This window comes from Malurus melanocephalus, unplaced genomic scaffold (genome assembly GCF_030028575.1).
Source record: "Malurus melanocephalus ecotype Western Australia unplaced genomic scaffold, MMel_1.1 scaffold_39, whole genome shotgun sequence".
Lineage (NCBI taxonomy): Eukaryota > Metazoa > Chordata > Aves > Passeriformes > Maluridae > Malurus > Malurus melanocephalus.
The window spans coordinates 3,219,174-3,244,941 of record NW_026623271.1 but is presented as its reverse complement, the minus strand read 5'-3'; the positions used below and the strand labels follow the sequence as shown (position 1 = coordinate 3,244,941).

The window sequence follows — 25,768 nt, the reverse complement described above, 5'->3', positions numbered from 1 at the left end:
AACCTTTGTAGTGCAATGCTTTTTGCTATTTATTTTGCTATTTGCTTCTTGTTATTCTAAGAAACAAAAGGGTGACCTAGTTTGAGGATATGATGAGGTTTATAACTGTGCTTTGTGGCTGTTCTCCTTTGTGTGAAAGTCCTTCTACCACAAGAGGTTGTGTATTCCAAACATGGGCTCACAGAAGGTAGATACTATAACCCAACCATATTTAAATGTTTGGCTTTGGGACTCTTGCCTCTTAATGCTTAAAATGTTCCTTTCTGATCTAGCCAATGTGTTATATCAGAATTACCTATTATATTTCTATAGAAAGTCACAATATTTTAACCTCTTGCTCCTCCCAACAATGCAAAGGCCAAAACACGAAGATCTGGGGTATCATTAGAAAGAAGCCTGTATTCTCTGGCTTTACACTGTCAGTTTGACCTTTTCATGTATTGTGCAGGTTTTAGAGATGAACAGAGTAAAAGACAGATGGGGTGATAATGAACGTAGAGATGARCTTCCCTAAGTAGGTTCATTTTTAGGAGTAGTGATATACCAATTAATTTTTTTTAGGCATGGACTTCTGGAAATGAAAGAAAATACTGTTTTTAGACTGCAACTGAATTTCATTGGCATTTAATTTCTACTTTTAGTTTTTGTTACTTTTTCTACAGTTAAAATAGCTGAGTTATACCTCAAAGCAAGAATTCCAACAGTTCTTAGTAAGTTATTAATTCTGCTCAATAGGTCATTTTGCCTCGAGTGTGACTAAGGTGGCCAAGTTTCCTTCACTGCTTACCTCCTTAAGCTTTTTAAACTGAAATGCAGCTTTTCCTGGTGTAACTTCTCATTTTTTCACTTTTGGTGTCTGTAAGAGATGACTAACTGCAGATGGGCAGCTGCAAGTGCTTGCAAAACTTTCTTAATCACTTGGTCTTCAAGTAGTACTTGTCATTAGGAATAGAAACAATTTATGGGAAAATTTGTTTGAAGGAGACAGTGTGTTGTAATGGTAGTGAGAGAGGCGAAGGGGCAAACRCTGTAAAGAAACATCTGACTGGGGATTTCCAGCCTCACAAAGGGGTATTTTYTGGACCTTGTAAAGCTACAAACAAAAGGAGCTGTGTGAAGTAAACTCAGAGAAGTAACTGAAGTAGTTCCCAATATAGCGAATATTCTATCAAATGAAATTAGTTAATACTTAATGTCAGTMAAAGATACTCAGAAGTATAATCGGGAAGCTGTTTTTGCACTTACTCTGTAAGGACTGCAATAGCCTTTTGTATGCCCCATCAGAGTTTATGAGTTTAATTATTTCAGTATGCATCCTGTTCTAGGATTGTTGTATTTTAGTGCTGTTTATTTCTTGATGGTTGGGAATGTTGTGGTATTTCTTGTTCACCCCATTGTCAGACCGCTCTGTTTAAGTGATTCCTGGACTAATTAGTAATTATGGGTCTCCCTTCAACTAAGCAACATAYGTAATTATTTTTGTGTTCCACTTTTACTGCTTGTGTATGGGACATGGCTAATGTTTTGCATGATAGGTAAGGATGTGACAGCACACTGAAATCACAGCTATTGAGTAACATATATCTATATCTCTCTATCTAGATAGAGAGATATCTATCTATGTGTAAAGGTAGTGAAAATTTTCTGTTGGGTTTCTGCCACAGCCTCTCCTGAATAGGGTTATCTGTTCTCTGCAGAATGATAAAGATTTTCAGTCAGAGCAGCTCTTCTGATTTTAATAAGCAAAATAGAAATGTTCTTGTATACATTAGTGCCTATGGAACATAATTTCTAAGTGAGGGACTAGTACACTTTTGACTTCTCTGTATGTGGTCCTTCCAAACCGTGCCATAAAAGAGCATTTCCTTGGAGAGCTACTCTAATTACTGGTGGTGCAGGTGCTTGTGAAATTTAACTGCATGAAAATTACAATTAATTACATTTGTAACACTGCTTCTTCATGAAAGTAGTAGTAATTTAATATTCTCAGATAGTATTAACCATAAATATTTTTGCCAATTATGGTGTTTTCATTTGAGAAGGAAGATGGTAGTCCACACAGATGGAAACCCTGTGGCATGGGATCTTAGGGACAGATCTGCACTGGATAAAAAAATAATGATGTGAAGTTCCCTAAGACAGAACYGGGTAGAGAAGAACGATCCACATGGTGAATCCTATACCCTGAGTAGGTGRAGTGTGAATTTGGAAGCTGTGTTGTTAGCACCTGAGCCATTAGTTTTACCTGTTTAACCAAGTTTCTTATTTTTGGTTCACCCTTATGTTAGGAATGTTCCTGTCTCCAAATCAGCTTGGTGTCACCACCACACTCCCTTGTGAGGAGCAGGCTTGCTYGTCCAAACTGTGTTTCTCATGATGAAAAAGATTATTGCTCTTTCCTTAGCCATGCTTTCAGAACATTACTAATACTAGTGGCAATCATAAAATAAAAGACTACAATCTTGGACCGTGTAAAATTGTTGCAATATTGGCAGTTCACAGAAATGAATTGTTTGCTTTCATGCAAGGAAATATTTTCAAATTAGAAATGTAATATGTATTTATTGAAGTCTTTAATGATGTTTCTATTTAGCCTTCATAGGGTTATTTTCTTTGTGGGAAGGGAAATGACCAAATGGATTTGTGCTGTGCAGAATGGCTGTAACTGCCATGCTGGCCTGGACAGCATCTGCTGGGTTATTGTGCAGTCACCTGCTCTTGAAAACAACCACATGATATRATTGTGAAAAAAACCACATTCATACTAATGACTGCATGACACTCACTTTTCTTCTTGTCTATGATCGTCTACAGAACCAAGTGGAATTGGATGAGATAAAACTAATCAGAAATKATGTTAATAAAATGAACAGTTTTCATCGATAAAGAAAACGAGCAAATGCATTTGGTGTGAWAATCTCTTCATAGTTTTTGCTGAATGAGTTTCTTTGTCTATGTTTTGCAAAAACATAAATTGRAATACCCATGCCTTTTTTTTCAAGTGGTGACTGATATCAACCTTCTGATCAAGCTATTTAATCTGTTTTCTGATGGATGCTGAGAAACTTGGATGTTTCAAAATATTTGTGAGTCTTGTTTCATGGTAGAACTAGCTTTTGAGCGTGTTGATTTTTCTTTTATTTTCTTCTTATGTTGAACTGATGACTCACTGAGTCTTCTTAAGCTCTTACATTTGTGGAATTTAGTTTCCATCTATCTGTAACATACTATGTTGTGACTTGCCAGATGGAGAAGAGCTTTGAATGGAGAAGGGTATTATTGGTGGACTTAATGCCATCTCTCCTTAACTCCCTGRTTCATTATAATTTTTGAAATCTGAAGATCAGTGTAGTTAATTTTTGAGTAGGTAGTGTTGTTGCCCTGCACTTTGTGGGGTCATGTTTTTATTTCACTTGTGTGTGCTTATGTTTATGCACTTAGATTATACTGTATTGCTAACATATTGCTAAATGCTGTTCTGTTTTTCTTGGCCCTCTACTGTCTTGATTGCCATAGCGTCAAGTTTATGCCACATGTACAAACTTTTAATGGACAGAAATTCTAAGGAGAACACATTAAAATTGCCAAGTGGGGTTGCCTGTAGTGGCAGACAACTTAGTTATAAAATACTGCTGATGAACTCRTTAAATTTCATCTCAAAAATAGTTATATTATTTTCCATATTGTTCCTGTTGGATAGCTATTCTGAATATTATTTTCTCATGTGATTCCATTTTCCTTTGTAGTTCACTGTTGTAGTTAGTTCTTTTAAACCTTGAATGCGTGATTTTGTCTTGATAAAAATTGTGGCAGCTTTTCAAATCTCAGAACCGTTTAGCTTTAAGCTTTCTCAGGTAGAAGGAARATATTAGGGACAAATTCTTATCAATAAAGTCTGTTAGTAGTAGCAAATTCTGAGATACTGRTTCTCAACTTTTTGTCCACTGTGTATTAATGATAAACAATTTAAGATGTGTATGTAATTCTTGAAGTATAAGAATTTGTTTCCATCCTGCTTTTCAGCATCTTCTTTTCATATAATTTTTGTCCCAAGAGGTGCTTCATTTTTTTTTAACATATTGTCTAAATCTAGAAACTAGCTGTGCATAAAAATTTCCATTMTCTTACGATTAGTCATAAACCAACAATGGACTGTTATATTGCCTGTCTGGGGCATGTAAAATAAAAACACTTTCGGAGGTGATAAAATTACATGAATAAAAAAAAGAAGCAGCTTTGTTCTACATAGGGATTTGACATATCTCTAATTCCAGTTATACAAGATGAAATCATGAGCTAGAAGCCCTCTGTCTGTGGCCRTGTCCACAATTTAAAACAAATACAAAATAGGCCACCTGCATAATCTTTGTCCCATTCAGATTTTAATTTAGTATTAGATTTGGGAGGTTCTTTGAATAACAGGTTTCCATAATGATGTATTTTGGTTTGAAACTTTTGGCTAAAAGCAGTTCTTCCGAAGTACTGCTCAGGCTCTCTTAAAATGTGTTTCAGTGTCTTTCTTGCCCAGTAGCTGCAGAGTTAGTTTGCTAAACTATGATGTGGAGYTCTGAGATTCACTTTTGCCTGCAATGATTTGTGCCTGTATTGCCTGTTTGATTGAAAAATGAGTATCTGGCCATTGATTATTTAAAGCTGGGTAATGCCCAGCTCACCTTTTGATGCTGTTCCATTTTTWAAATTATTTAATATACTAACATTAGAGCCTGACTGAAATCTAGTTGAGCACTCTTATAGTAGTAGTAAGGTATTGATTTTGTATTACTGACTCTCTAGCTAGTTTCATAATTGGGTAAGTATTCTGTAAAAATTAGAACAATTTACAAAAGGCTGGTAAACGAGGTGTGTATTTCTATCTTCCTTTCAGTTTCATTCTCTTTCTTCCTTCCAGAGCATTTTCATTCTATTCCCTGTCCTCTTCCCATTTATATTTTCTTTCTCTCGTTCATTCTGTCCCCAAATTCCCTCCTTGCATTATACTACTCTTCATTTTCTGACATCCCATTAATCTTCCAGGCTTTATGGCTTACTTTCCCACCTCCACAAGCACACCCACAGGATGCTTAGAAATTTTACAGCATACCCAGTTGTCAAAAAACTAAACCTACAAGTCCCAGACCTGTAATACTATGCTGGGAATGCTCATTAACTCCCACACTGTTTGGAAAAAGAAACTGGTATAGTTAGTATAAGGTCTGCAAACCATAATACATGTCTAATATTCCTTTGCTTTCCACTAAACCTGGGAACTCCTCATTTGAGCTGGGAAAGAAGATGGGATCTGGKTTTTTTTGCTTTAATGGTGGTTTTGATCTTTGCAGAAACCAAAGAAAGAGTGACATGATTGTGCAGCTCTAGGGGTGTGACCTCTGAAACATTGGGTTTGAGGAGAAAGCATTGTTTGGCAACAGATCCAARATCCTCTTGCTGCTGTAGGCGGATGTACCAGCGGTGCAGCTGCACCACGGCCAAAGCCAATRTGGGCTTTGTAGCAGGAAGTGCCTGTGGTCTCAGATGCTTCTGTCCAGCCTGACTGCCAGGATTTCTGTCAGACCACGTTTTTCACTGCTGGCAGAAGTCACTAAGGAAAATGACAAATGATTGCATTTCTAATGTGTGTATGATCAACTGATTGCCCCCTCCRCTAATTGCCTGTGAATGCTAATTAAAAAAGCAGTATTCAGTGTATGGATGACAGTGCTTAGTTTTCAAAGGCAATAATTGGAGGCTTTTCTCTTGCTAAATAGCACCCATGCCAGTGTTTAGTGTTGCTAAGTGGAATTATCATCAGATTCAATCTTAATCAGAGGTCTCTTAAATAGTGGACCTGAAGAGTTTTTGGAGAGCTGTCACTCTCCTGTCTCCTGTGTTGAACTATTTGTTGCTCTTTTTTTTTTTTTTTTTTTTTTTTTTTTTTTTTTTTTTTTTTTTTTTTTTTTTTTTTTTTTTTTTTTTTTTTTTTTTTTTTAGGATTTGGAAATAATCACTGCATTGCTTTGTTTTTTAATTCTGCTATGAGGAAAATGAAGTTATTGTCAGCATTAGAAATAGAAATGTAGAAATACAAGCTTAAATTCTGCAGTAGTCAGTCGTGGAGGCTTGACCTGCTTGCTTCTCATTGCTCCTTAGTATTTTTTAAAGCCTGTTTCATGTGTAATCAACTATTTGGGACTTAACTGACAGTACTGTAACAAGCGCTGCATGTTAAAACAATATTACTAGATTCACCGTATAGCTGAGTACAGCTTTAATGTAACTAAGCCCAGAATTAATGGATCAGTCACTGAAAAACCACCCCAGGTTAGATACTGAGAGCAGTACTTCCAGTTCCTTTCTTTCCATTCTTCATATTTAGAGGATGGCACCAAAGGGATCTGAGCAAAGCATCGCTCAGTGATCAAAGGAAATCAGTCCTCTCCTTTACCCTCTGTTCTCTGTTATACAGTAAGGATGCCAGTTATTCAAATAAAATGAATTAGCAGGCTGAACTTAAAAGATTAACTTGCCCACTAAAATAATGACTCATCATGGACAAAACATCCCAATAGTACAGTTAAAGATAATTCTTATTTTTTAATGTCTTCTTTYCCCAGAATCCTACTCAAGTGGGAACAGCTCTTCAGGTTTTCCATAATCTTGGAACTTTGAAGRATACTATTGCTAATGTGGTGGATGGATACTGCACAGTCCTGGAAGAGAACATAAAGAATGCTTTGGATATCAAAGTATTGACCCAACCATCTCAAACAGCAACGAGAGGTGCGGTACTTGTTTTACACAGAATGATAACTGATACTTTTTGACAGCAGTACAGTATGTTATAAATGAAGACACTGTCTCATCCAAGCATGTTCTAGGAACATTTYCCTGCTTGCTTTAGCCAGTAGAGGGTGGGAATAGGCAAATCTCAGAAATAATCTAATTTGGYTTTGCAAGCCAATATCTGTCTGATATTTGGCTTGGACGTTTTCCTTTATTCCTCCCAGCCTCTCTTTCCTATCTTGCCCAGAAAATTGTCCTCGTTMGGTTACAATTTTGTAGCATTTTCTTAGCAGTTTCTCATGAAAAGATGAATCCAAATTCTGCTTRCTTTGTATTGGTGGGGGAATCACAGGTGGAAATTACCTGCATCAATGGAAGACGCCTGCAACTACATTGTTACACTTTTGTTAGGTGGAAATTGTTTCACAGCACACTATTCAATATGAAGAAATGTTGCACTATTAAACATTTACTTCCCAGTTAGCTCAGATGCCAAAAATACTGAGTAATTGGGTGGGCAGGCAAATTTGAACTTTGGCTATATGAACATCTAATTTTTTTTTTAAAATCTTGCAACAAGATGGGATTCCAGAACCATAATCAGTGTCATAATAAAGAAATTAATCCCTGGCAATAGCTGTATTTTTCACAGCTACTCTCCCTGCCATTTTGCTTTGCTGTTACATCCTGCAGAACTGCTCACTGGCATTACTTAGGTGTCTCTGTGGAGGTTTGAATTTGGTAGAGCATGTAACAGTCATGGGCATGAAGTATCCACACTGAACTTCAGAGCATAGTCGACTTCTCAGTTGAGACAACTGAGGCCATTCACAAAGCTCTGTTCTGAAAGTATTTTAGGTTGCTTTGGCTTAAAAAAAAACATTTTTCAAAGTGCATAGAGATCTCTATTTCTAATATTTAAATTTTCATGTGTGGAACCTGAAATGTGCTGCTTTGTATTTTTAAAAACTGTTTAGGTGGCCCTGGTAGAGCTGCTATGCCAACACCTGGGAACACAGCAGCTTTTCGAGCAGCCCTCTGGACAAACATGGAGAARCTCATGGATCAGATCTGTGCTGCTTGTGGACAGGTACTCTGCAGCTAATTCCTGTTTGTCTAGTCATGAAATTTTGGATAAAAGAATTTAGATGTCACTTTTCCTCTCAATAAATTCTTTCTTACAGGTGCAGCATTTGCAGAAAGTGTTGGCAAAGAAAAGAGATCCCGTGTCACATGTCTGCTTCATAGAGGARATAGTTAAGGTAAAATTTTAGTTTAGCTGAATATGCTTTAGTAAATCTGTTAAGAAAAATGTGATGAGAGAATGAGTTTGTTTACAATTTTACAGTTCCATAATTTTTTAAAATTATACTGATGGGAAAGTGTTGAAAGTCAACCCAACATTGAAGGATGTATTTGTGGTATSTGGGTTATATTTGTAGGATGTAAACTTTCATTTTGTTGTAATTTATTGTTTCCTTTTAAAGAGAGCTGATAAGACAYAACTGTATGGATCATTAATGTCATTCCATAATACCATGTGATTTGAGTAATTAATTTAATCTGTTAGTTTGCATAGGGGAATGTGTCTTCATCTATCATTTTCAGCCATCTGTTTCTCACTTCTTGACAATTTCTCCCTTGAAAAATAATCATGGCTGTTCTTTTGAATACCTATTATTTTCCATTCATTTGCATTGTTTTTTATTCATATTTGGAATAATTTGATTAATGGTCTCCTTCMGTGTTAGGAACAGGATTACTGAAACTGTCTCATCTACCTTGTAAAAGACAGCAGAAACAAAAGATGTGTTCCTGCTGACATCTGTTTCCAAGTGTATAACTGGATTTTTAATTTACATGGACTTAATATTTGAAATAACTTGGGGAAGCTCTTCATATGCAAACGTGGTCTTCTCAACAGTGAAAGCAAGGAATGAAGGTTAAATACAGCCTTTACATTTATCTGTCTCTTAAGCCCATCTCCAGAAGATGTTGCACAGAGCATCACTTTTCAATGAGGCACTCAAGCTTCTCTTTCTGTGTTAAAACAAACAAAAAAAACCAAACCACAACAACAACAACAACAACAAAAACCAAAAAACAAAACCCTACAACCCCCCAAAAAAAGTCTGTAAACTTTTAGCATATTTTCTTAATTACAAAGTTTAATCTGGAAAAAAGTACCTATTGCTGCCTAGGTGGATCAGCCCTTCAGTGGATCAGCATGTTTAGGGAGAAACATAGAAGCCTGGAGACASACCAGAAATGCTGAAAGGTTCAGGAAGGATTTGGATGGAAAGGGAGCTTATAGATAAATGATCTTGGTGTTTTTGAGTGGCTCCCACCTGTGCTTCTCATTTTCACTCTTCYCTGTTGTAAAACATCACTTGAAAAGGAATTTTTCAACAACTGAAAAAGAAGTTTTTCCAGTTGTTGAGGTTGCTAATAGAGGGAAGCCAAGAGAAATACTTTATCATCCTGGAGACTAAATGAACAGGGAAAATTAATTTCAATAGAAGCAGGGTAGGGAAAAAACTCATTAGAAAATAAAAGACTTACTGGGCTGTCTTATGCTAAGCATGTTCCATGATCTCTCTGATTACCCTTCCTTTCTTKTAAGCTCATATTGCAGGATTGCATCTAAGTGAAAATTTGTATTTCCAAAATAAAATCCATCTATTTAATTCTCCACAGTTATCACTCTTSCAATCACTTTGCTCTTTGCTGGGTRTGTTGGTGTGGTATAGCACCGGGCTGGACATTGTCAYTCTCAGTGGGGCAGCTGAGGAGGAGTGGTACAGAGTTGTCTGATGTTCTGTTAGCAGAGCTCTCAGCATGGCACAGTCCTGCTGATGGCTCTGATGCTTTACTTACTTCTTGCCTGAAATGGTTCAGTGTAGCATGGTGTTTTTCTTGGACATTCTCACAGTTAGACAATTTATTCTGGTGTCTCTTGAAAAAGGTGKGGCACCAGGCTGCAGATGGGTGAGGGCACACCAAGCAGTAGAACTGTTTTTTTTTATAAAACCAGACAAGTGCTGCACACTACTGAAATTCAGAAGTGTGTGTACAGATAGTTGTATGGGGGAGTATGACTTGTTTTTCACATTGAAAGTAGATCTAAATAAGAAATTGGTATTTTGCCATTTACTAATGAAGATTCCATCTTGTATTAAACCAAACTGAAACGTGCTTTCCTCAGCAAGTGTTCTGGAGAGGGAGAAACGTTGGATTTTCTTTAGTGTATTCAATTTCATTAATAGACTGAGCAAATGAACCAAACARACTAAAGGTACTAACATTCTACCCGTTTGCTAGAGCAGCATGCCCACTCCAGAAGATGGGAAAACGAATCATCCACTCTACAGTCTGTGCACTAATTAYTGTTACTGATGTCAACATTATTATTATAGTCATCTTCTGCAGCAGCTGCAGTACCACTTTGACTGTCCATCTGCTTCCTTGTTTTGATTACTGCAGTGCAAGTATCATCCTTGGAAGCATAAGAGAGGAGGAGACCCAGCCTTTTTAAAGCACAAGTCCTTTAATAGCAAGGAAGCTACTTGCCTTTTTTTTTTTTAAAGTCATCATTCTCTTTTTCCATTGAGGAGTTTTTGTGTTTCTCTCTTCACAGATAGCACAGCCTGCAGTTTTTCTAATTTTGTATTGTGATCTCAAACACGTGCTTTCCGGCTTTCTAATTACCTGCTACCATGGTAATATTTAGTAGTGTTGTATCATGTTGTATCCAAARATGTAGTTTTAAAAACACTATCTAATTAATTAAAAGATTCACAAATACAATCCTTTAAAAAAATTTAAAAAAGGAAACAAAACCAAACCTGACAGATGAAGAAACTGAGGTACAGAACTTGGAAAATTTTAAATACTSCAGTTCAGCAAGAGGACAATGACAACCCCTGTGTCTTTTCTTCCCTATGGTTTCTCCTACAGAATTCCCTTCCAATTTTTTCCAGCATYAGGTGTGGCCAAGAGTTAAGTAACAGACTCAGGCTTGCATGCGTRTCATGGATGAATATGGAGATGAAATTTATACTGCACATTTTTTCCCTGCTTCCCATTGCAGATCTAGATTTTAGTATTTTTCCTTTTGTCATAATATGAAATAAACRCAATTTTGAAAAGAAGTTATGCACTCATAGTACCTTGTACAAACTGCTTCATTTCATACTAGTAATGAACTATAGATTATCAGTGTTTACGTATTTAAATTACCGATTTAATTTTTWAAAAAATCTATTAACTGTTTAAAGGAGAAATATGATTGAATGGACATTTTTGTGGGTCTTATGTAAGAAAAAAAGACTTTAATGATGAGATTTGAGTTGAAGAGAACTAAAATAATTCAGAAGTTATGGAAGTCTGATTTCTAGTTTTGGGGAAAGTGAATAGATTGTATAAATTGTATAAATTTTGTCATTGTATAAATTTTTTAAAAGATAAGGTTAATGTCATAAGGGTAAAAATTAAAATTACAAATAAGATTTAAATAATGTAAATTTGATATTTTTGTTCACCTAATGACTGGTTATTTATATCACTTCTTTCAATTGCTTAATTCACCTTCAGAGAGCTAACAGGTTACTCCAGTTTATTCTGCTTTATTGCTTTTCTGTTTCAATGTGTAGTGACTAATCCTTCCTCAGCTGTTGTAATGCCTAAACTACAATTGACTTCAGTGTAAATCGCAGCAGAACATATCTCTCTGTGACAGCCACCTTCCTAATTGGAGATAAGAGTCCCTTTTAGCACCTTGTAAAAGARTTGAAAATGATCTTTGATCCTCATCTGTTTTGGGTCCTTCACTCCTGCATAGGCATCAGGGAACAGTTCTGCCACGAGAAAAGCAACCTGAAAAGCAGCAAATCATTTTGTAGGGAGGGATTTGGGGTTGTCAGTGGAAAGGATGTGCTGGGGTCTCTGCTGGGCAGAAAGGCACAGGCAGATCTGCCCTTGCTTGCCTTTGGATGTCCTGTTTGCAACCAAGGCACATCACAAACCCTGTCATTTACGTAAGCCTCCGGGTAAAAAAGTGAGCTGAGAGTTGTAGGGAGTGTTATTATGTACTTTGTGGAGGGCTCTTATCATTGCTTCTGCTGATGAATGTTTGGTGAGTAAGCAGGCTTTTTTCCTGAGTTGTCAACACTGGCAATATGAGGTGTTAACGATGTAGAAAGAAATGTCCTCAGCATTACATAAGATAAAGAAAATAAATGGAAAATATAGATATATATTGACAGAGTGTACTTATATTTCACCTTCTTATTTCTCCTCCCCATCCAAACTTGTTAAAAAATGTTGCTGCTTTGAAATTATTCACATCTATCATCACATATTCACATTCAGTTGACCCAATTAAAAAATAATCCCAAGTGGAAAAAATTGAAAAATAATCTAATTATTGTCTTATGTGAATTCAGAAAATAGTACAGTTTTCACCAGTTATTATGAGTATATGATTTATTTTTCAGTATTTTTTGTAGAAGCAGGATTGGATTACTTGCACATCATTTTTTTCTGTGATTTCTGTTTGTTATCTAAGCAATAATGAGGCTCTTTGTGAAGATCTAAACACAGGTGAATGAGCAGGTTTTTGGTTCCCAAAATACYAAACATGCTCTTTGTTTCACATCTACAAATTGCCCTGCTGAATTCACTAGCAGCATTTTTGAGGACTCTTAAAGAGCAGTGAAGATCATACCAGTTACAAGTCCTGATTCTCGCTTTGAATGGATCTGTGTGCCCAGACMGCTATACTAAAAGTAATTTGATTCTAATTCACATGGGAGGTCARAGCCTGTGCAATGGTTTTCTAATGACACTACAATTTCTCTAGAACTTTAATTCYGTTTCTCTGACAGAAATGTGCAGCTGTGAAGAAAAGGGATGGTGTGGAGGTTGTGTGGGTTAGTAGGTAATAATGACCTTTGTTCTTTTTCACTTCTGGTTTAGTGATGTTTGTGGAAATTGCAGATCAGTGATGACTGCAAGTTATTAAGTCAGTTGGTTTTCAGTCAGCTTGCTGTTGGAAAAGAAATACATTTACCAGAAGTGCCACCTTTTATCATCATTCTTGTCAATCTTACCTGAACAGCTCCAGGCTGAGTGGACATGGTAACGAACCACCCTTTCATCCTTGGAGGGGATATGGAGTAGTCAAGGTGAAAGCACAGTTTGAATTGAAGCTATACATACTAAATCACTTCTCTGGATAGAAGAAAGCTGTCAAATCCCTGGGGTAGTTACTGGCTTTTGAATATTGAGTTCATTTTTTCCAGTTGATGCATATCTTGCAGGAATATGGAAGGATTAATTAATGTTTTAAGTAGTTTTGAAGATATAGGACACTGTTTAATACGTAAGTATTTATGTTCCTCACAAATTAGTTTTTCTGAGGAATCACTTAAGAATTCCAATATTCTATGAAATGCACAGTCTTGACTTTATTTTCTAGTCAGGAAGGTTTTGAAAAAATAAAAAAGCAAAACAGCTCTTGTCTCTTTTGTCACCTGCATAAAGAGACCTTTTWAAAATGTTGCATTACTGCTGGAAGTCTAGAAACTATTACACCTTGGATATAAACTGATCAACCCAGTGTAATGAAATTCTATGCCCTGCAGTAAAACAAAAAAAATCAAGGTCATTTTTAAAATCACAGTGTCATTTATTGACATTTCTGCACCTGTAATTTATAATGTAAACAACATTAGAAATTTTAATTCACTCTTATTTTAAGAAATTTAATTCTGACTGTTTTAAGGATATAGAAAAGGGTTATTGAAAACAGACTCAGAATTTGTCTTTTCTTTACTGATTAATTGCACTACTGAGGATGATTCCTTTTTGTTCACAGTCTAACATTTGGCAATTGTGTTGCTATAGAAATAGTGCCAATAGATTTCTTTATTTCTGTCCCATAAGATCTTGCCACATGAAATTGTTAAATCGTTTGCATTGTTGCTTTATTGGTGGAAAAAAATATTTAGGCTGTCCTTTAAATGTCTTCTGTTTTTAGAGCAACGTTCGCAAGTCCCGTGTTTCTTCATGGCGGAGCRTTTGATTACAGATAGAAAACACTGTGTGTATTAGTATGCAAAGCCTGATTTCAGGAGCCTGCAGCAACTAGCTGCATGGTAATATTCACTATATTGTTTTACATTTCAAAGAGGCTTTACAATGAAGATGTTTTTCAAATTCCACTCAAAGTATCAAAATTTCAACAGGGAAAAATAAGTTGGAAGTGGTTGTCATGAAGTCGGAGCCAGTTTAGAATCAGTGGGTCAGATTTATTATTTGAATGTTAAAATAGCTATTTTAGACACACAAATATGATAATTCACAGATGGGAAATTATACTCATTAAGTTCTAAATTTACAGTGTGGAGGAAATAGAGACATTTTTAAAAATAAATATATGTCCTTTCAGCATCTTACATTCTTGYCTGATACTGAAGAAGGGGGGTACTTTCATTCTCATTTCTTGAATTTAGATTTAATGTCAGATACAAATAGTTATGTGAAGAACAGAGCTGAAGAGATTTAATTTTATTTCAGTAACAGCAAAGTTAATTAGTAGTTTGATACGGGTTTTTAAAATGAGGTAAGCTGGTTTTATGTTTGAACAGACTCAAAATCAGTTTTCCAGGCTGCAGCATTAATATTATGGTATAGTAACAGTGAATTCAGATCTTCTAATATCTTTCCTCTTATAGTACTGGTACTCAGCCCACTACTAGTAGCTGTTAGTGAAAATGGGTTATGTTTTTTGAACTGGGAAAACAAATCATTTTCATGTGAGTGAGAAGGGGTTTAGCTCATGAATTGCAACTGTCCGTACTTTTTCCTATAATCTTGCAAGCAGGCAACATTGCATAGGTTTGAAATTTAGATTCAGTCAATGCATCAGTCTGAGTTATGGTGTCGCTTCACTCTGTTAACAAGTCTGCTTATGTGCTGTAAGACCATGCACTAAAGATAAAAGGACTACTGAAAAAAATTAATAGACAAATATAAATCCCATTCATTCCATATCAGTAAAAGAATACTGATATAAGTGCTTTCCTTACCACCAGTTATTGCATAGAAGGTGATTGAATCTATAGGCTCTGCCAGTAGCAGTGTTCTGATACTCAGCTTTTTGTCAATATAGGATTAATCATGAATGGTCCAGCTGGATGGTCAGGCCCACAAAGTGATGATCAGTGGTGCAAAACAGGGGGTCAATGGTCAATACAAGGGGTCAATACAAGGKCCAGTCCTGTTTTAAGACCTTCATTATTGATTTGGATCATGGGCCAGAGTGTACCCTCAGCAGGTTTGCTGATGACACAAAAATGGAAGTTAGTGGCTGATATTCCAGAAGGATATGCTTCCATCAAGAGGGACCTGAAGAGAATTGGTCTGACAGGACCCTTATGGAGTTCCTAGGACAGAGAGCAGACTGAACTAGCACTGTCCAAATGTCTCCTGGCACTGGCATTATGCAGTGTTATTAAGCTGTTCCAGGGGAAGCTTAGGCTGGACATTGGGAAACAATTCTTTACAGGAAGAGTGGTTGGGCATTGGAATGGGCTCCCCAGGGAGATCGTGGAGTCGTTGTCCCTAGAGGTGTTTTAAAAAAAGACTGGATGTGGCACTTAGTGCCAAGGTTTAGTTGATAAGGTGGTGTTAGGTCATAGGGTRGACTTGATGATCTCAAACATCTTTTCCAACCTCATTAATTCTGTGATCCTGTTATACAGTCTTAAATGTCTTATCTACARCCTGCTCTGTTATGGGAAGGTTGCACAGTGTTACTGTTTGTGCCAAGTATTGACAATAGTGACTTCATAGTAATGGTTGAAACAAAATATATAAACAAAGTTATACAAAGTGAAAATATTTTAGYGTATTGCTGGTTATGGCCCTGATTCAGCAAAGCACTTAAGCACATTTTTAATTTCACATAAATAAGATATACCATGGAAATCACACAAACTACCCCCATCTATTATTTTAATAAGGATAAACTTTTCCCAGTTCATGTACACACTAAAGTGAGCCCCACTGTTGAGAAAATACATCGCCATTTGCGGTCTAGCCCGCTGGACATATTTTGTCAGATTTATGGGTGTAATGTTCATGCGCGAGTAATTCCTGTGTGAATAGTATGTGTGACTGAGTACCAAATTTTTAAACAGTATGAAAAAGGGTRAAATCACAGTGGCTGGGCCGGAGTGCAATCTGGTTGTTATGTTTTTCTGWTTTACTCTACACAGATGAAAGTGGGTTACCTAGAAATAACATTTTTTAAAGTAGCGAAGTGCATATAGTCCATATGTCTTTCAAAAGTGTCTTCCCATTCCCCTGGTTGTGGCCAGCTGTCCAGCAGGTCAGAATGACAGAGGGTTGCCCTAGTTTATGGTACTGGGCAGTTGTTCAGTTCATTTCTGAAAACAAATAATTAACAAGAGGAAGACAGATCTAAACTSTCTTGCACAGCCTAAAGAATTGCATAGGGACTAATAAATCATGTAAGTGTTTGCTCAGCTGTTCAGTTGTGGGGCAAAAAGTGGACACTGGTCACAGGAACAACAGCAACAGTATTTTTAATTCACCATTTGGGTTGGTAGGTATTAATCGAAGTCCACTTTAGGCATAGGAGCATTTTCATAACAGATTTTTATTAGAAAATAGCCAGTTCTGTGGCAGATCTTATTTGCCCACCATTTTGTACTCATACAAAGTATGATTTATGTGCAGATTTTCTGTGCTGTGAGATCAAAATAAAGCTGCAAACAGACAGTACCACTAATTCAAAAATGAGAGTTAAATGGATCTGGTTTTGGGGGAAGTTCTGTTTTGCCATTCTAGTCTTACAATTGCTTGCAATTAGTATTCAGAGATTTAATTTGGTTGTATTTCATGATGGAGAAAATATGTATATGTCAGCTTGAATCTTGCCTCTCATGAGTTTTAGATACCATCAATTACAGTTAAGGTTCTTTTGTTRAAGGAAGAATGTATYGCATGACAAGAGGAAATAACATTTTATTTTATGCTAAAGTGCAATAATTTCCTTCTGGGAGACTTTCAATTATGTACGAATGTTTTTCGCAGGCTTTCTGTGTATGCAATATGCACCTGAGACAGTTTTGTGCCAGATAACACCACCTCTTAGTTTCCAAAGGTTTATATGTTCTCTGTGATGTTAACCACATACACTGATTTGGAGGAGGGGGACGACAGYATGACAGAACGGTGACCTTTTTCCAGTGTTGTTGGTTATGGCATAGGAAGCTGTTGGGAAATGATTGCTACAGAGCTGAAAAGATAATCGGATGCAGTTCATTACTCATCTTGTCAGCTGCTCCTGCTACAAGGGATTGTATCACAAGATGTTAATCTGCTTGTGACTAGATTTCAAGGCAAGCATTTTTATTTTGGAGGGGGTGTAAGTAATTTAACATCTTTCAATTTTATTTCATTTTCAGATGCAGGAGCAATGGAAAAATCCTGATTTAAAGTCTCAGAATATTAATTGATAGAAATATTAGTACATCCTGGTGGGTTATTTTACAAATATATGATGATATGTTGCAAATAGCTATTTAATTGCAGAAGTTGTTCTTTTTAGGCTAATTATGAGACAGTGTATTCCTTCAATGATGAAAGTGAGTCTGTTAGCACACTTCAGTGTGTTCTGCAAGACAAGTATTAGACACGAGACAGATTTGGACCAAAAAGAATCCTATCTACACATTGAATCTCTGATGTGGATGTACCCAATGCTCCCATACATTGTCTACCAGTGTGGATATTTGGTGTAAGTGTAAAGGAGAACTGTATTCATTATTTACAGATTGGAAGATGGCAAGAAGGTAATTTTAGCTAGCTGATTTTAGTTTTCTGAAAGTGAAAGACCAAAAAAAGCCATTACTTTCTGGTACTGTGAGTTGCTGCTCACAATGCTGTATGTGAAGCATAGAGGAAGGTTTATAAACTTTCCATTATATTAAGATGAGCCAGTAGATTCGCTGGGCACATTTCAGACAAGCAGAACTGCCTTTTCCTCTTCCAGCTTCATCCTGCCTATCTTTTTAAGTCCTTGAAGAAGCTGTCTGGTACAAGGGATGTTCCTTTAAATTCCTGCTAAGCTAGAGAAGAACATTCCTTTTGCCACCCTTTCTGTGTAATTTTCTAGTATTGATTATTGTAAAATGGAATTGCGTGTTACATTTTAAATAGTTAAATTATAATTGTCATACAGGCACAGATGCAGTCCTGATTAGAATATATTATTTAAAAAAACAAGCAGTGAGAGACTTAAATGCACTTTAGAAATAATATATTGCATTAATGTGTTAGCGCAATAAATTACAGATTAAAATAAAATAAATTGTTTCTGGATGCTCCTGTTTGCATATGGCACTTTTTACTCCCTTAGGAGTATCTAATGCTAATGCCTTGCTGTATTCCAGTTTTGGTAGCTACAGTCCACCCACTTAAATACCCCCTGGTGGATGCGTAGGCAACAGTATTCTCTAGTTCCTGCCACAAACTCTTACATGGGCTTCTCTGTGCTATTAATCAGCAGCTATATTTCATCTCCAGAGAGGCTGCATCTCAGCACTGGACAAACTGAAATCTCCTATCACATGTTATGGAAGCAGCCAGCACTCTGTGCATAGTGATTTTTGTTGGTTCAAAACCGGGGCAGTTATGTTTTTTGCCTAAACATTTTTTGACTAAGTAATCAGTCAGTATGAAATGTTACTTGACTTTTCCCTGTAGCTTTTCCCTTCTGTCCCTCCTCATACATAATACAGTTGGCTGGCTGAGCCATGAGGGCCTTCTTCACTACAAAATTCTGATACTGTTAATGAACACCATTTGCTGAGGTCAGAAGACACAAGCTAATGAGCAGAGGCTAATTGGTATGGCTGTGGCTACCTATGCAAATGTGTGCATGAGAACATATGTTTGTATGTCTAAATTTATATTATATATAGAGAGAGATACATGCAAAAGTTATATATTTCCACAACAACATTAAATGTCATCACACATCTGTTACTTGTCACCATGTTGAATCTGACAATTAAGATAGGACTGTTGATGAGGAGAGGTACCTGCGTGTTTGTTTTCTGGACCCTTTGATCACTGTGTATTCTGCTGAGACTGTGACAGAGGTATAGATGGTGATTAATGACATTTAATGGAAGAAAAAAGTTGTTTGAAAGTGCTCTSTAAGTATTTTTCCACCTCCATTAGATTAGTTAGAATTTGAATTTAGTTATCATGCTTAGATGGTAGCCATTGTTCCAGGCTGGAYAGAGAATGTGAAAACTGATTAATTTATACTTGATGTGAAAGGCCCTTTATTTTAGTACTTTTCACATTCTAAATTTGAAACTCTGAAATAAAGAATTAAGTAATTTCACATTTATGCTATAGCAATAAATTTACCAAAGAAAAGAGATTTTATGCAGTGAATCCTCKGAATCATTTTCTGATATTCTAATTTTACTTTGCCCATTTATGAAAGTCAAGTACAATTTTACAGAAAATACAAACATAGCTATAAATTAAATTATTTCARTTTCTAAATCCATCATTGTCCTCAAGCAGTCAAAATGAGATTCCATAATCCCATAGCATTCAGTATTAATTACCATACATTTTATGAGTCCAACAGCATAAAAGATGTTCTCTCTCAGTTCTTAACACATGACCAATAAACTTTATCCTTCTTTATCTTTAGAGATCAGAGRTAGAGTTGGATGAATTCCTCATTTAACTGCAGAGTTTGTGATGATAATCCTATTTTTGATTATTACTTTTAGGTGTATCAGCATTACCTTAGACTGATTTTCAGGTTTTACATTCGTTCTTTAAGATATTTTTTTTTTAATTGAAACTTGAGCTTGCAGTCTTTCAATGAATAGATCTTCAAGAGGGTTGCAGTGGTACCTGTTAATGAATGACATTCTAAAGACCTTCATTGATTTGCCTGTTATTGCCACTGCAAGTGAAAAGAACATTTTTTTCCTCTATCATCTTCAGTAATAATTCATTTTGGAGTAGCCAGACTTMTAAATTTAATAGGTTATCTCTGCCTTTTTGTGGTCAGTGCAGAAGTTGAACTGACTTTTTTTTCTTTTCTGATTATCATTCTTGTAGTGATTTGGTCAAACTGGATAATGAGCAGTAGGGTCAACGGATGGCATGTACACCATGCAAGGAAGAAAAATTCTGTTCAGAGGGGTTTTCTCCTCCCACGACAACACTGAGCAGTCCTCCAAGTATCTAACAAGCAGGCAGGACAGGATACCCATCCTCATCTCTTGGAAGTTTTTTCCTACCTCAAAAACACAGGGATCAAAGATCACGCTTTAAAACGTTTCATAAGTGCCAGATGTTGGGGGCAGTATGGAAGCAGCCTGCCCCTGGCTGTCCTTTGGGCAGCAGCTCCCTGTATTGCATTTGTGACTCAAGCCCTGCTGGCAGCAGGCAGTGGGGTCAGCCTTGGGGCTCGCTGGGGCTGCTCTGTGGTGCAGTGGTTTGTCCCTGGCTGGAGTTTGCCAGCACATGGTGAAGGCAGTAATTCATTGCTGTGGGGCAGCGAGCACGAGAACTCCCACAGAATGGGAAAGTCACTGCAGTGCAAAGAGATTTTCTAACACRGCTCCTGAGGTGTGCTGCTTTGGGCTGCACTCACACCCCTACAGAGCTGGCAGCATTTCTCTCAGACTTGGAAGAAAATATTTMATTCGAGACAAGACTGAAGCTTTTCTTTTTGTTTTCTCCAAGACTTTTTCTTGCTCTGAACATGAGGGAAACTTCTCAGATTTCACTTACTTTGTTTTTACTTCAGTGGTGAGGGGCACTTTGACTGAAAGCATTTGCATTGTTTGAGATTCTCTGAAAAGAGTGTGTTTTGAAACTTGTGTTCCTTTTGTCGCTTGCTTTCAGGATGGCCAGTCTGATATTTTGTACAAATTTTGGACTGCAGTAACCCAGACCCTTTCCTCTCAGTTTCAGTCAGCAACAGACTGTAAGTATCAGTGTAAATGATTCGTAATGTGTTCTGTAATTATTTTGAATCTCTCTTTTCGTGAAACCTTTGCTTGGTATCTTCTCTACCAGAACTATAGCAGTGGTTCACTCAGTCCAAGGTCTGTGAGTTCAAAACTTTGGAGTATGTAATGAGACAGGATCCTCCTGAACTACGGCTAAATTTTCAGAAAGAAATATTTTCTGTTTCATTAAGTAGTTGTTATCTAATAACTAAAAGTATTTTTCTATCTATGTGGAGGTAAAGGTGTTTGGAATAGTACATTGTACTTCCTAAAGCAAGTGGGTTTGCCAAATTCAAAAATAGTAATTTGATTTGAAAGATAAACTCCTAGTCTTTTCTTGCTAAACACTGATTGGTTGTAATAACCAGATATTAGCCATTTTTTGGACACTTTTAAAAACAGGAGTTACTTCAAAATTGTCTTGTATAAATACAGATAAACAGCTGGTATTCTGACTATACACAATAGTAGATCAAATAATATTAAATATACAATCAAATAATATTAAATATAAATAATGTTTTAACATAAGAGTTCTATTATGAGAACATGCTAGTGCAGTATGCAGTTGGATTATAGGTGAGTTTGGTGCTTTCATAAATACATATTTCATGTTTGCATACAGTGTTTGAAATCCTTTGCACATACAGGTGAAGTGCATAGGATGTGCATTTATCTTTGTGATCTCAGCTATTGCACTGGCCCTTCAAAATATGGTCTTTCCAGGCTTTATAGCAGCAGTGTAATTCTGAGGAACTAGCTGGTGGATTCATGTTCAGTGGTTGCTAAGTAACTAGATGATCCCAAAAGAAAATGTATGCATCTTATGGTAAAACATTAATTTTACTGTTTGCCTTAGCATTGCTTTCCGAGCACTATGTACATACCCCAAACCTCCTGTGGTCAAACTGAACACGTGCTACCTGTCTTCAGCACTCTGTTTTAAGATGGGGAAATTATGACATCAGTCAKTGGGAATAACCAACATTACAGAACTGAGGGAACTCATACATTTTGTCAGCTGTATTTTGTCTAACAGATATTCAGAGCTATTTTATTATTTACAGTTTTTAATCATGTGTTTTATATAAACTTTTATGGGGGATTTCAATGTGCATGATGTTTATTTTGTTACAGCTGAGTTTTGGGGAGACAATGTTTACAGCAAGGGGATTTTTTCATTTAAGTGAGGCATCTGAGAATGTTAATTTTTAACATATAAATTTCTGGTGACTGAATCCACTGACATCAGTCATAGACTCTGGGTCATATAGATCAGAGGAAGATGAGATAACATCAGAAAAATAGTGTAAAAATAGGAATTCATGGCAGTTTAAAGGGTTTGATATTAGATCATGATCTGCTTTTATGAGGTTTGGACAGTCTTTGTAAACATAGCTTCATGACCTAAAATAGCTCTGTGTTTGATAATAAATGTGAATCCTCCTGTATTCAAAATTAGTATATATTTGAGTTGAAAGCACARGCTGGGTGAAATGGGGCAGATGTCTGGAACCTGAAAAACCTACGAGTGAATGGAGCAGTGTTAATCTCYTAATGTAATGGGAAATCTATAGAGTATGAGGGATGTTAGATCAAGATTAACAGTTGCTAAAGCGGTTGTACATTTGTTTCATTTCCTGTTACTTGTGGCAAGCCTTTCAAGGCTGAAAATAATGCTACTTTTTCTGCTGACTTTATCATTCTTTGAAAGTTTAGGAATTGCATATTAAGTACCTTTTTTAAGAAGTGTGCATAAAAGCATATGCTTCCCTCATCACATTTCTGAAAACTTTGGTTCATAGGAGTTAACTTTGTCTGTATAATTGTTATCTTTAAAGTTGCACAGCCATACACTTTTTCTCCATTAAGATATTGTTAGAAAATCTTTAGATTTAGAGAGTTCTAATTACACTTTGGCCTTAAATGAATGAAAATAATAATAAAGTTTGATGCCATTTGTTGTACAAAATAAGTTTTCATATCCAGTCTTCCAGTTGTGGGTTTTATACTGGTGCTTTAGATCCTTTGTCAAGTGCATTTAATGTTACAGTTATGTCACTTTGAAATTAATTATAAATATTGCATTATTAATATTAAACTTAGGGTAACACTGTGTAACAGTGATATAAATGCAAGGATAGAGGTTGTTTATATGAATAAAAAAACTAGTTTGAACTTAGCATTGTATATTGCTTACTGCTTTGTTTTGCAGCCTCTATGTTTTTGAAACAAGCATTTGAAGGAGAATACCCTAAATTACTGAGGCTTTATAATGACTTGTGGAAGCGCCTCCAACAATACAGCCAAAATATTCAGAGGAATTTTAACACGAGTGGAACTACTGATCTATTTGCTGAACTRCAACAAATGGAAGAAGATGCACAGGACATATTCATGCAAAAAAATGAAGACTACGAGTATGTATTATAAACTGTAAATTTGAATTTATGTATAAAATAGAAATCTTTGCACCTTGTAAGAAAACAGATTATTTTTRTAAACTTAATAAACTTACTGTTATTCAAAGTGTCATTGTGGGACAATTTTAAAAAAGGTTTTTTCCTCCTTGCATATACTGCTCTAACACTTTTTTAGAGCTGTCAGGCTTTTCATTAGGCTATATRTCTAACAGTGTTGGGTTGTCTTTTTTTTTTCACTAAGTCTCTGACTATTGGAGGAGTTGTATCTTTTTGTTTAAAAGGTGAAAAAGAATAGAATGGTGAAAATTCAGTTTTGTATGCATTGAGATTACAGCAGTAGCTTTTTCCTAATGACAGTGTCATCATTTGAGTGTGACAAATGCTCAGTTGTTACGATTCACAGTTTTTAGTTTGTACATCATAGAATAAACATGATCTAAGTGATATCAGAAAGATCAAACTGGAACAGGCTCATCAAATCTATTAGGACTTCTAGACTTATGTAAGATAAAATGAATATTTTATGCGAGAATTGTATTGACTTAAATATGTTCTTGAGCAGTCAGTGGGGGACTTATCAGAAGAATGTTTTTCATATGCATGTGTTTAAAGAGCAGAAAGGAAAAACAGGTTCAGTATTGCAAAGTTTGTATGTTTGGAAAGATTTAATGCTATTGTGTATTTTAATTTAAAATGTAGTAACTTTTTCTTCTATCCAAAGTCCAGAAAAGGCCCTGAAAGATTCACTGCAACAATACGAAGCTGCTTATCTATCAAAATCCTTATCTCGACTGTTTGACCCCATCAATCTTGTTTTCCCTCCTGGAGGTCGGAATCCTCCCTCTTCTGACGAGCTTGACAGCATCATTAAAACTATAGCCAGGTATGCACATAGAAGGCATTGCAAAACGTAATACTCAACATGTATTTTTTCATAATTTACAGTTTTAGAAATGAGACTTCCCTAGTAGTAGAAGGTTGATTACTCTTTCATTACAAAGCAGGTTTGTGTAAAGATCAAAAGAATTTAGGATGGGATAGGAATGGGATAAAATAGAATAGCACAAAATAGAAGAGAATATTTCAGTTGGAAGGGACCTACAACAATAAATCCAGTCCAACTTCATGAACACTTCAGGGCTGGCCAAAAGCTAAAACATATTAAGGGCATGTCCGAATGTCTCTTAAACACTGACAGTCTTGGAGCATCGACCACCTCTCTAAGAATCCTGTTCCAGGATTTGACCACTCTCTTGTTAAGGAAGTGATTCCTTAGTGCTGAGTTGAAACCTCCCCTCATACAGCTTTGAACCATTCCCACATCTCTTCTCACTGGATCCCGGGGAGGAGTGCTCAGCACCTCTCTGTCCTCTTCCCCTGCTTGGGAAGCTGTAGAGGGCAATGAGGGCAATGAGTCTGAGTCCCCCTCAGACTCCTTTTCTCCAAACCAGACAAGCCCAAATCCTTCACCATCCCTCACAGCACATTCCTTCCAGTCCTTTCACCAGATTTGTTGCCCTCCTCTGGACACATTCTCAGTCACATGCTTCCTGAATTGTGGGACCTTGAACYGGACACAGTGCTCAAGGTGAGGCTGCACCAATGCTGAATACAGTGAGATGAGCACCTCTTTATTATTATGAATAATAATACATTTTATTTATTTTCTCTATTTTTTTCTGAAATAAATGAAATCTTAATGTAAGTTTAAATATTTAAGCTTATAAAAGATCAGGAAAAGAAACTTTACACATATCTGGTATTTAATTCTTCTGACTGTGTCAAAGGGGAGATGGTGGTTGCTTGGCTGCAAGTGATAATACCTGGTGTGAATATTTTGTCAGAGTAGAACAGCAAGATAGTAGACAATGGTGACTATTCCAGGTGGAATTTGTAGAATGAGATACCTAAATTACCAATGGTGCATTTTCCCTCATAAGCTTTTGTAAGGAGTACTCTGTTTAATGAAGTGTTAAAAAAGATGGGCAGTATTCACAGTRTGTAAAATATTAAATATTGACACAGTACTTGTGATTGGGAGTTACAGTTGCTCAGAACATATCTGAGAGTGATATTATTTTGATCCTTGCAAAAGAGAAAGGAAAAGAACATGAAAATTAGGAAATTTCAGCTGAGTTTTCCAGTGTGACCTTTAGCTAATGATGTTTGGGGCCCTAGAGAGTCCTCAGAGAAGGTTATTGTAGGTTGGGGTGCCTAATGATTGTCCAACTCTTGAGAGAGGTTAATCTCACCATGAACAACAYGGTGGTTCTTGTGCTTGTCTGCCTTCAGCAGAGCAGTTTTGAATGCAGCCCCAGCCAGTTGAGATCTRGGGATGTTCATGAGCAAAAAATACTGGAAGTGATTTAGAAGTCTTTTCCTTCTTCGTTTGTTCCCTGACATTCCTTTGGGGCCTCTTTTACAATAAAGGATTGCCTAAAACACAGCTTATTAGTTGTGTCAAGCTAAGGCATCCCCTGG

General features: G+C 36.4%; 1 protein-coding gene across 1 annotated transcript in view; it reads left to right on the top strand.

Moving 5' to 3' along the window:
• Positions 1 to 25,768, top strand: part of COG5 (component of oligomeric golgi complex 5) — a 170,758-nt gene that overhangs the window by 100,573 nt on the left and 44,417 nt on the right. Inside the window, exons 8-13 of the mRNA XM_057364529.1 lie at positions 6,612 to 6,777; positions 7,758 to 7,870; positions 7,965 to 8,042; positions 20,758 to 20,839; positions 23,080 to 23,284; positions 24,009 to 24,170. Of these exons, the coding sequence (XP_057220512.1) occupies positions 6,612 to 6,777; positions 7,758 to 7,870; positions 7,965 to 8,042; positions 20,758 to 20,839; positions 23,080 to 23,284; positions 24,009 to 24,170 (806 nt within the window). The remainder of the gene's footprint in view (positions 1 to 6,611; positions 6,778 to 7,757; positions 7,871 to 7,964; positions 8,043 to 20,757; positions 20,840 to 23,079; positions 23,285 to 24,008; positions 24,171 to 25,768) is intronic.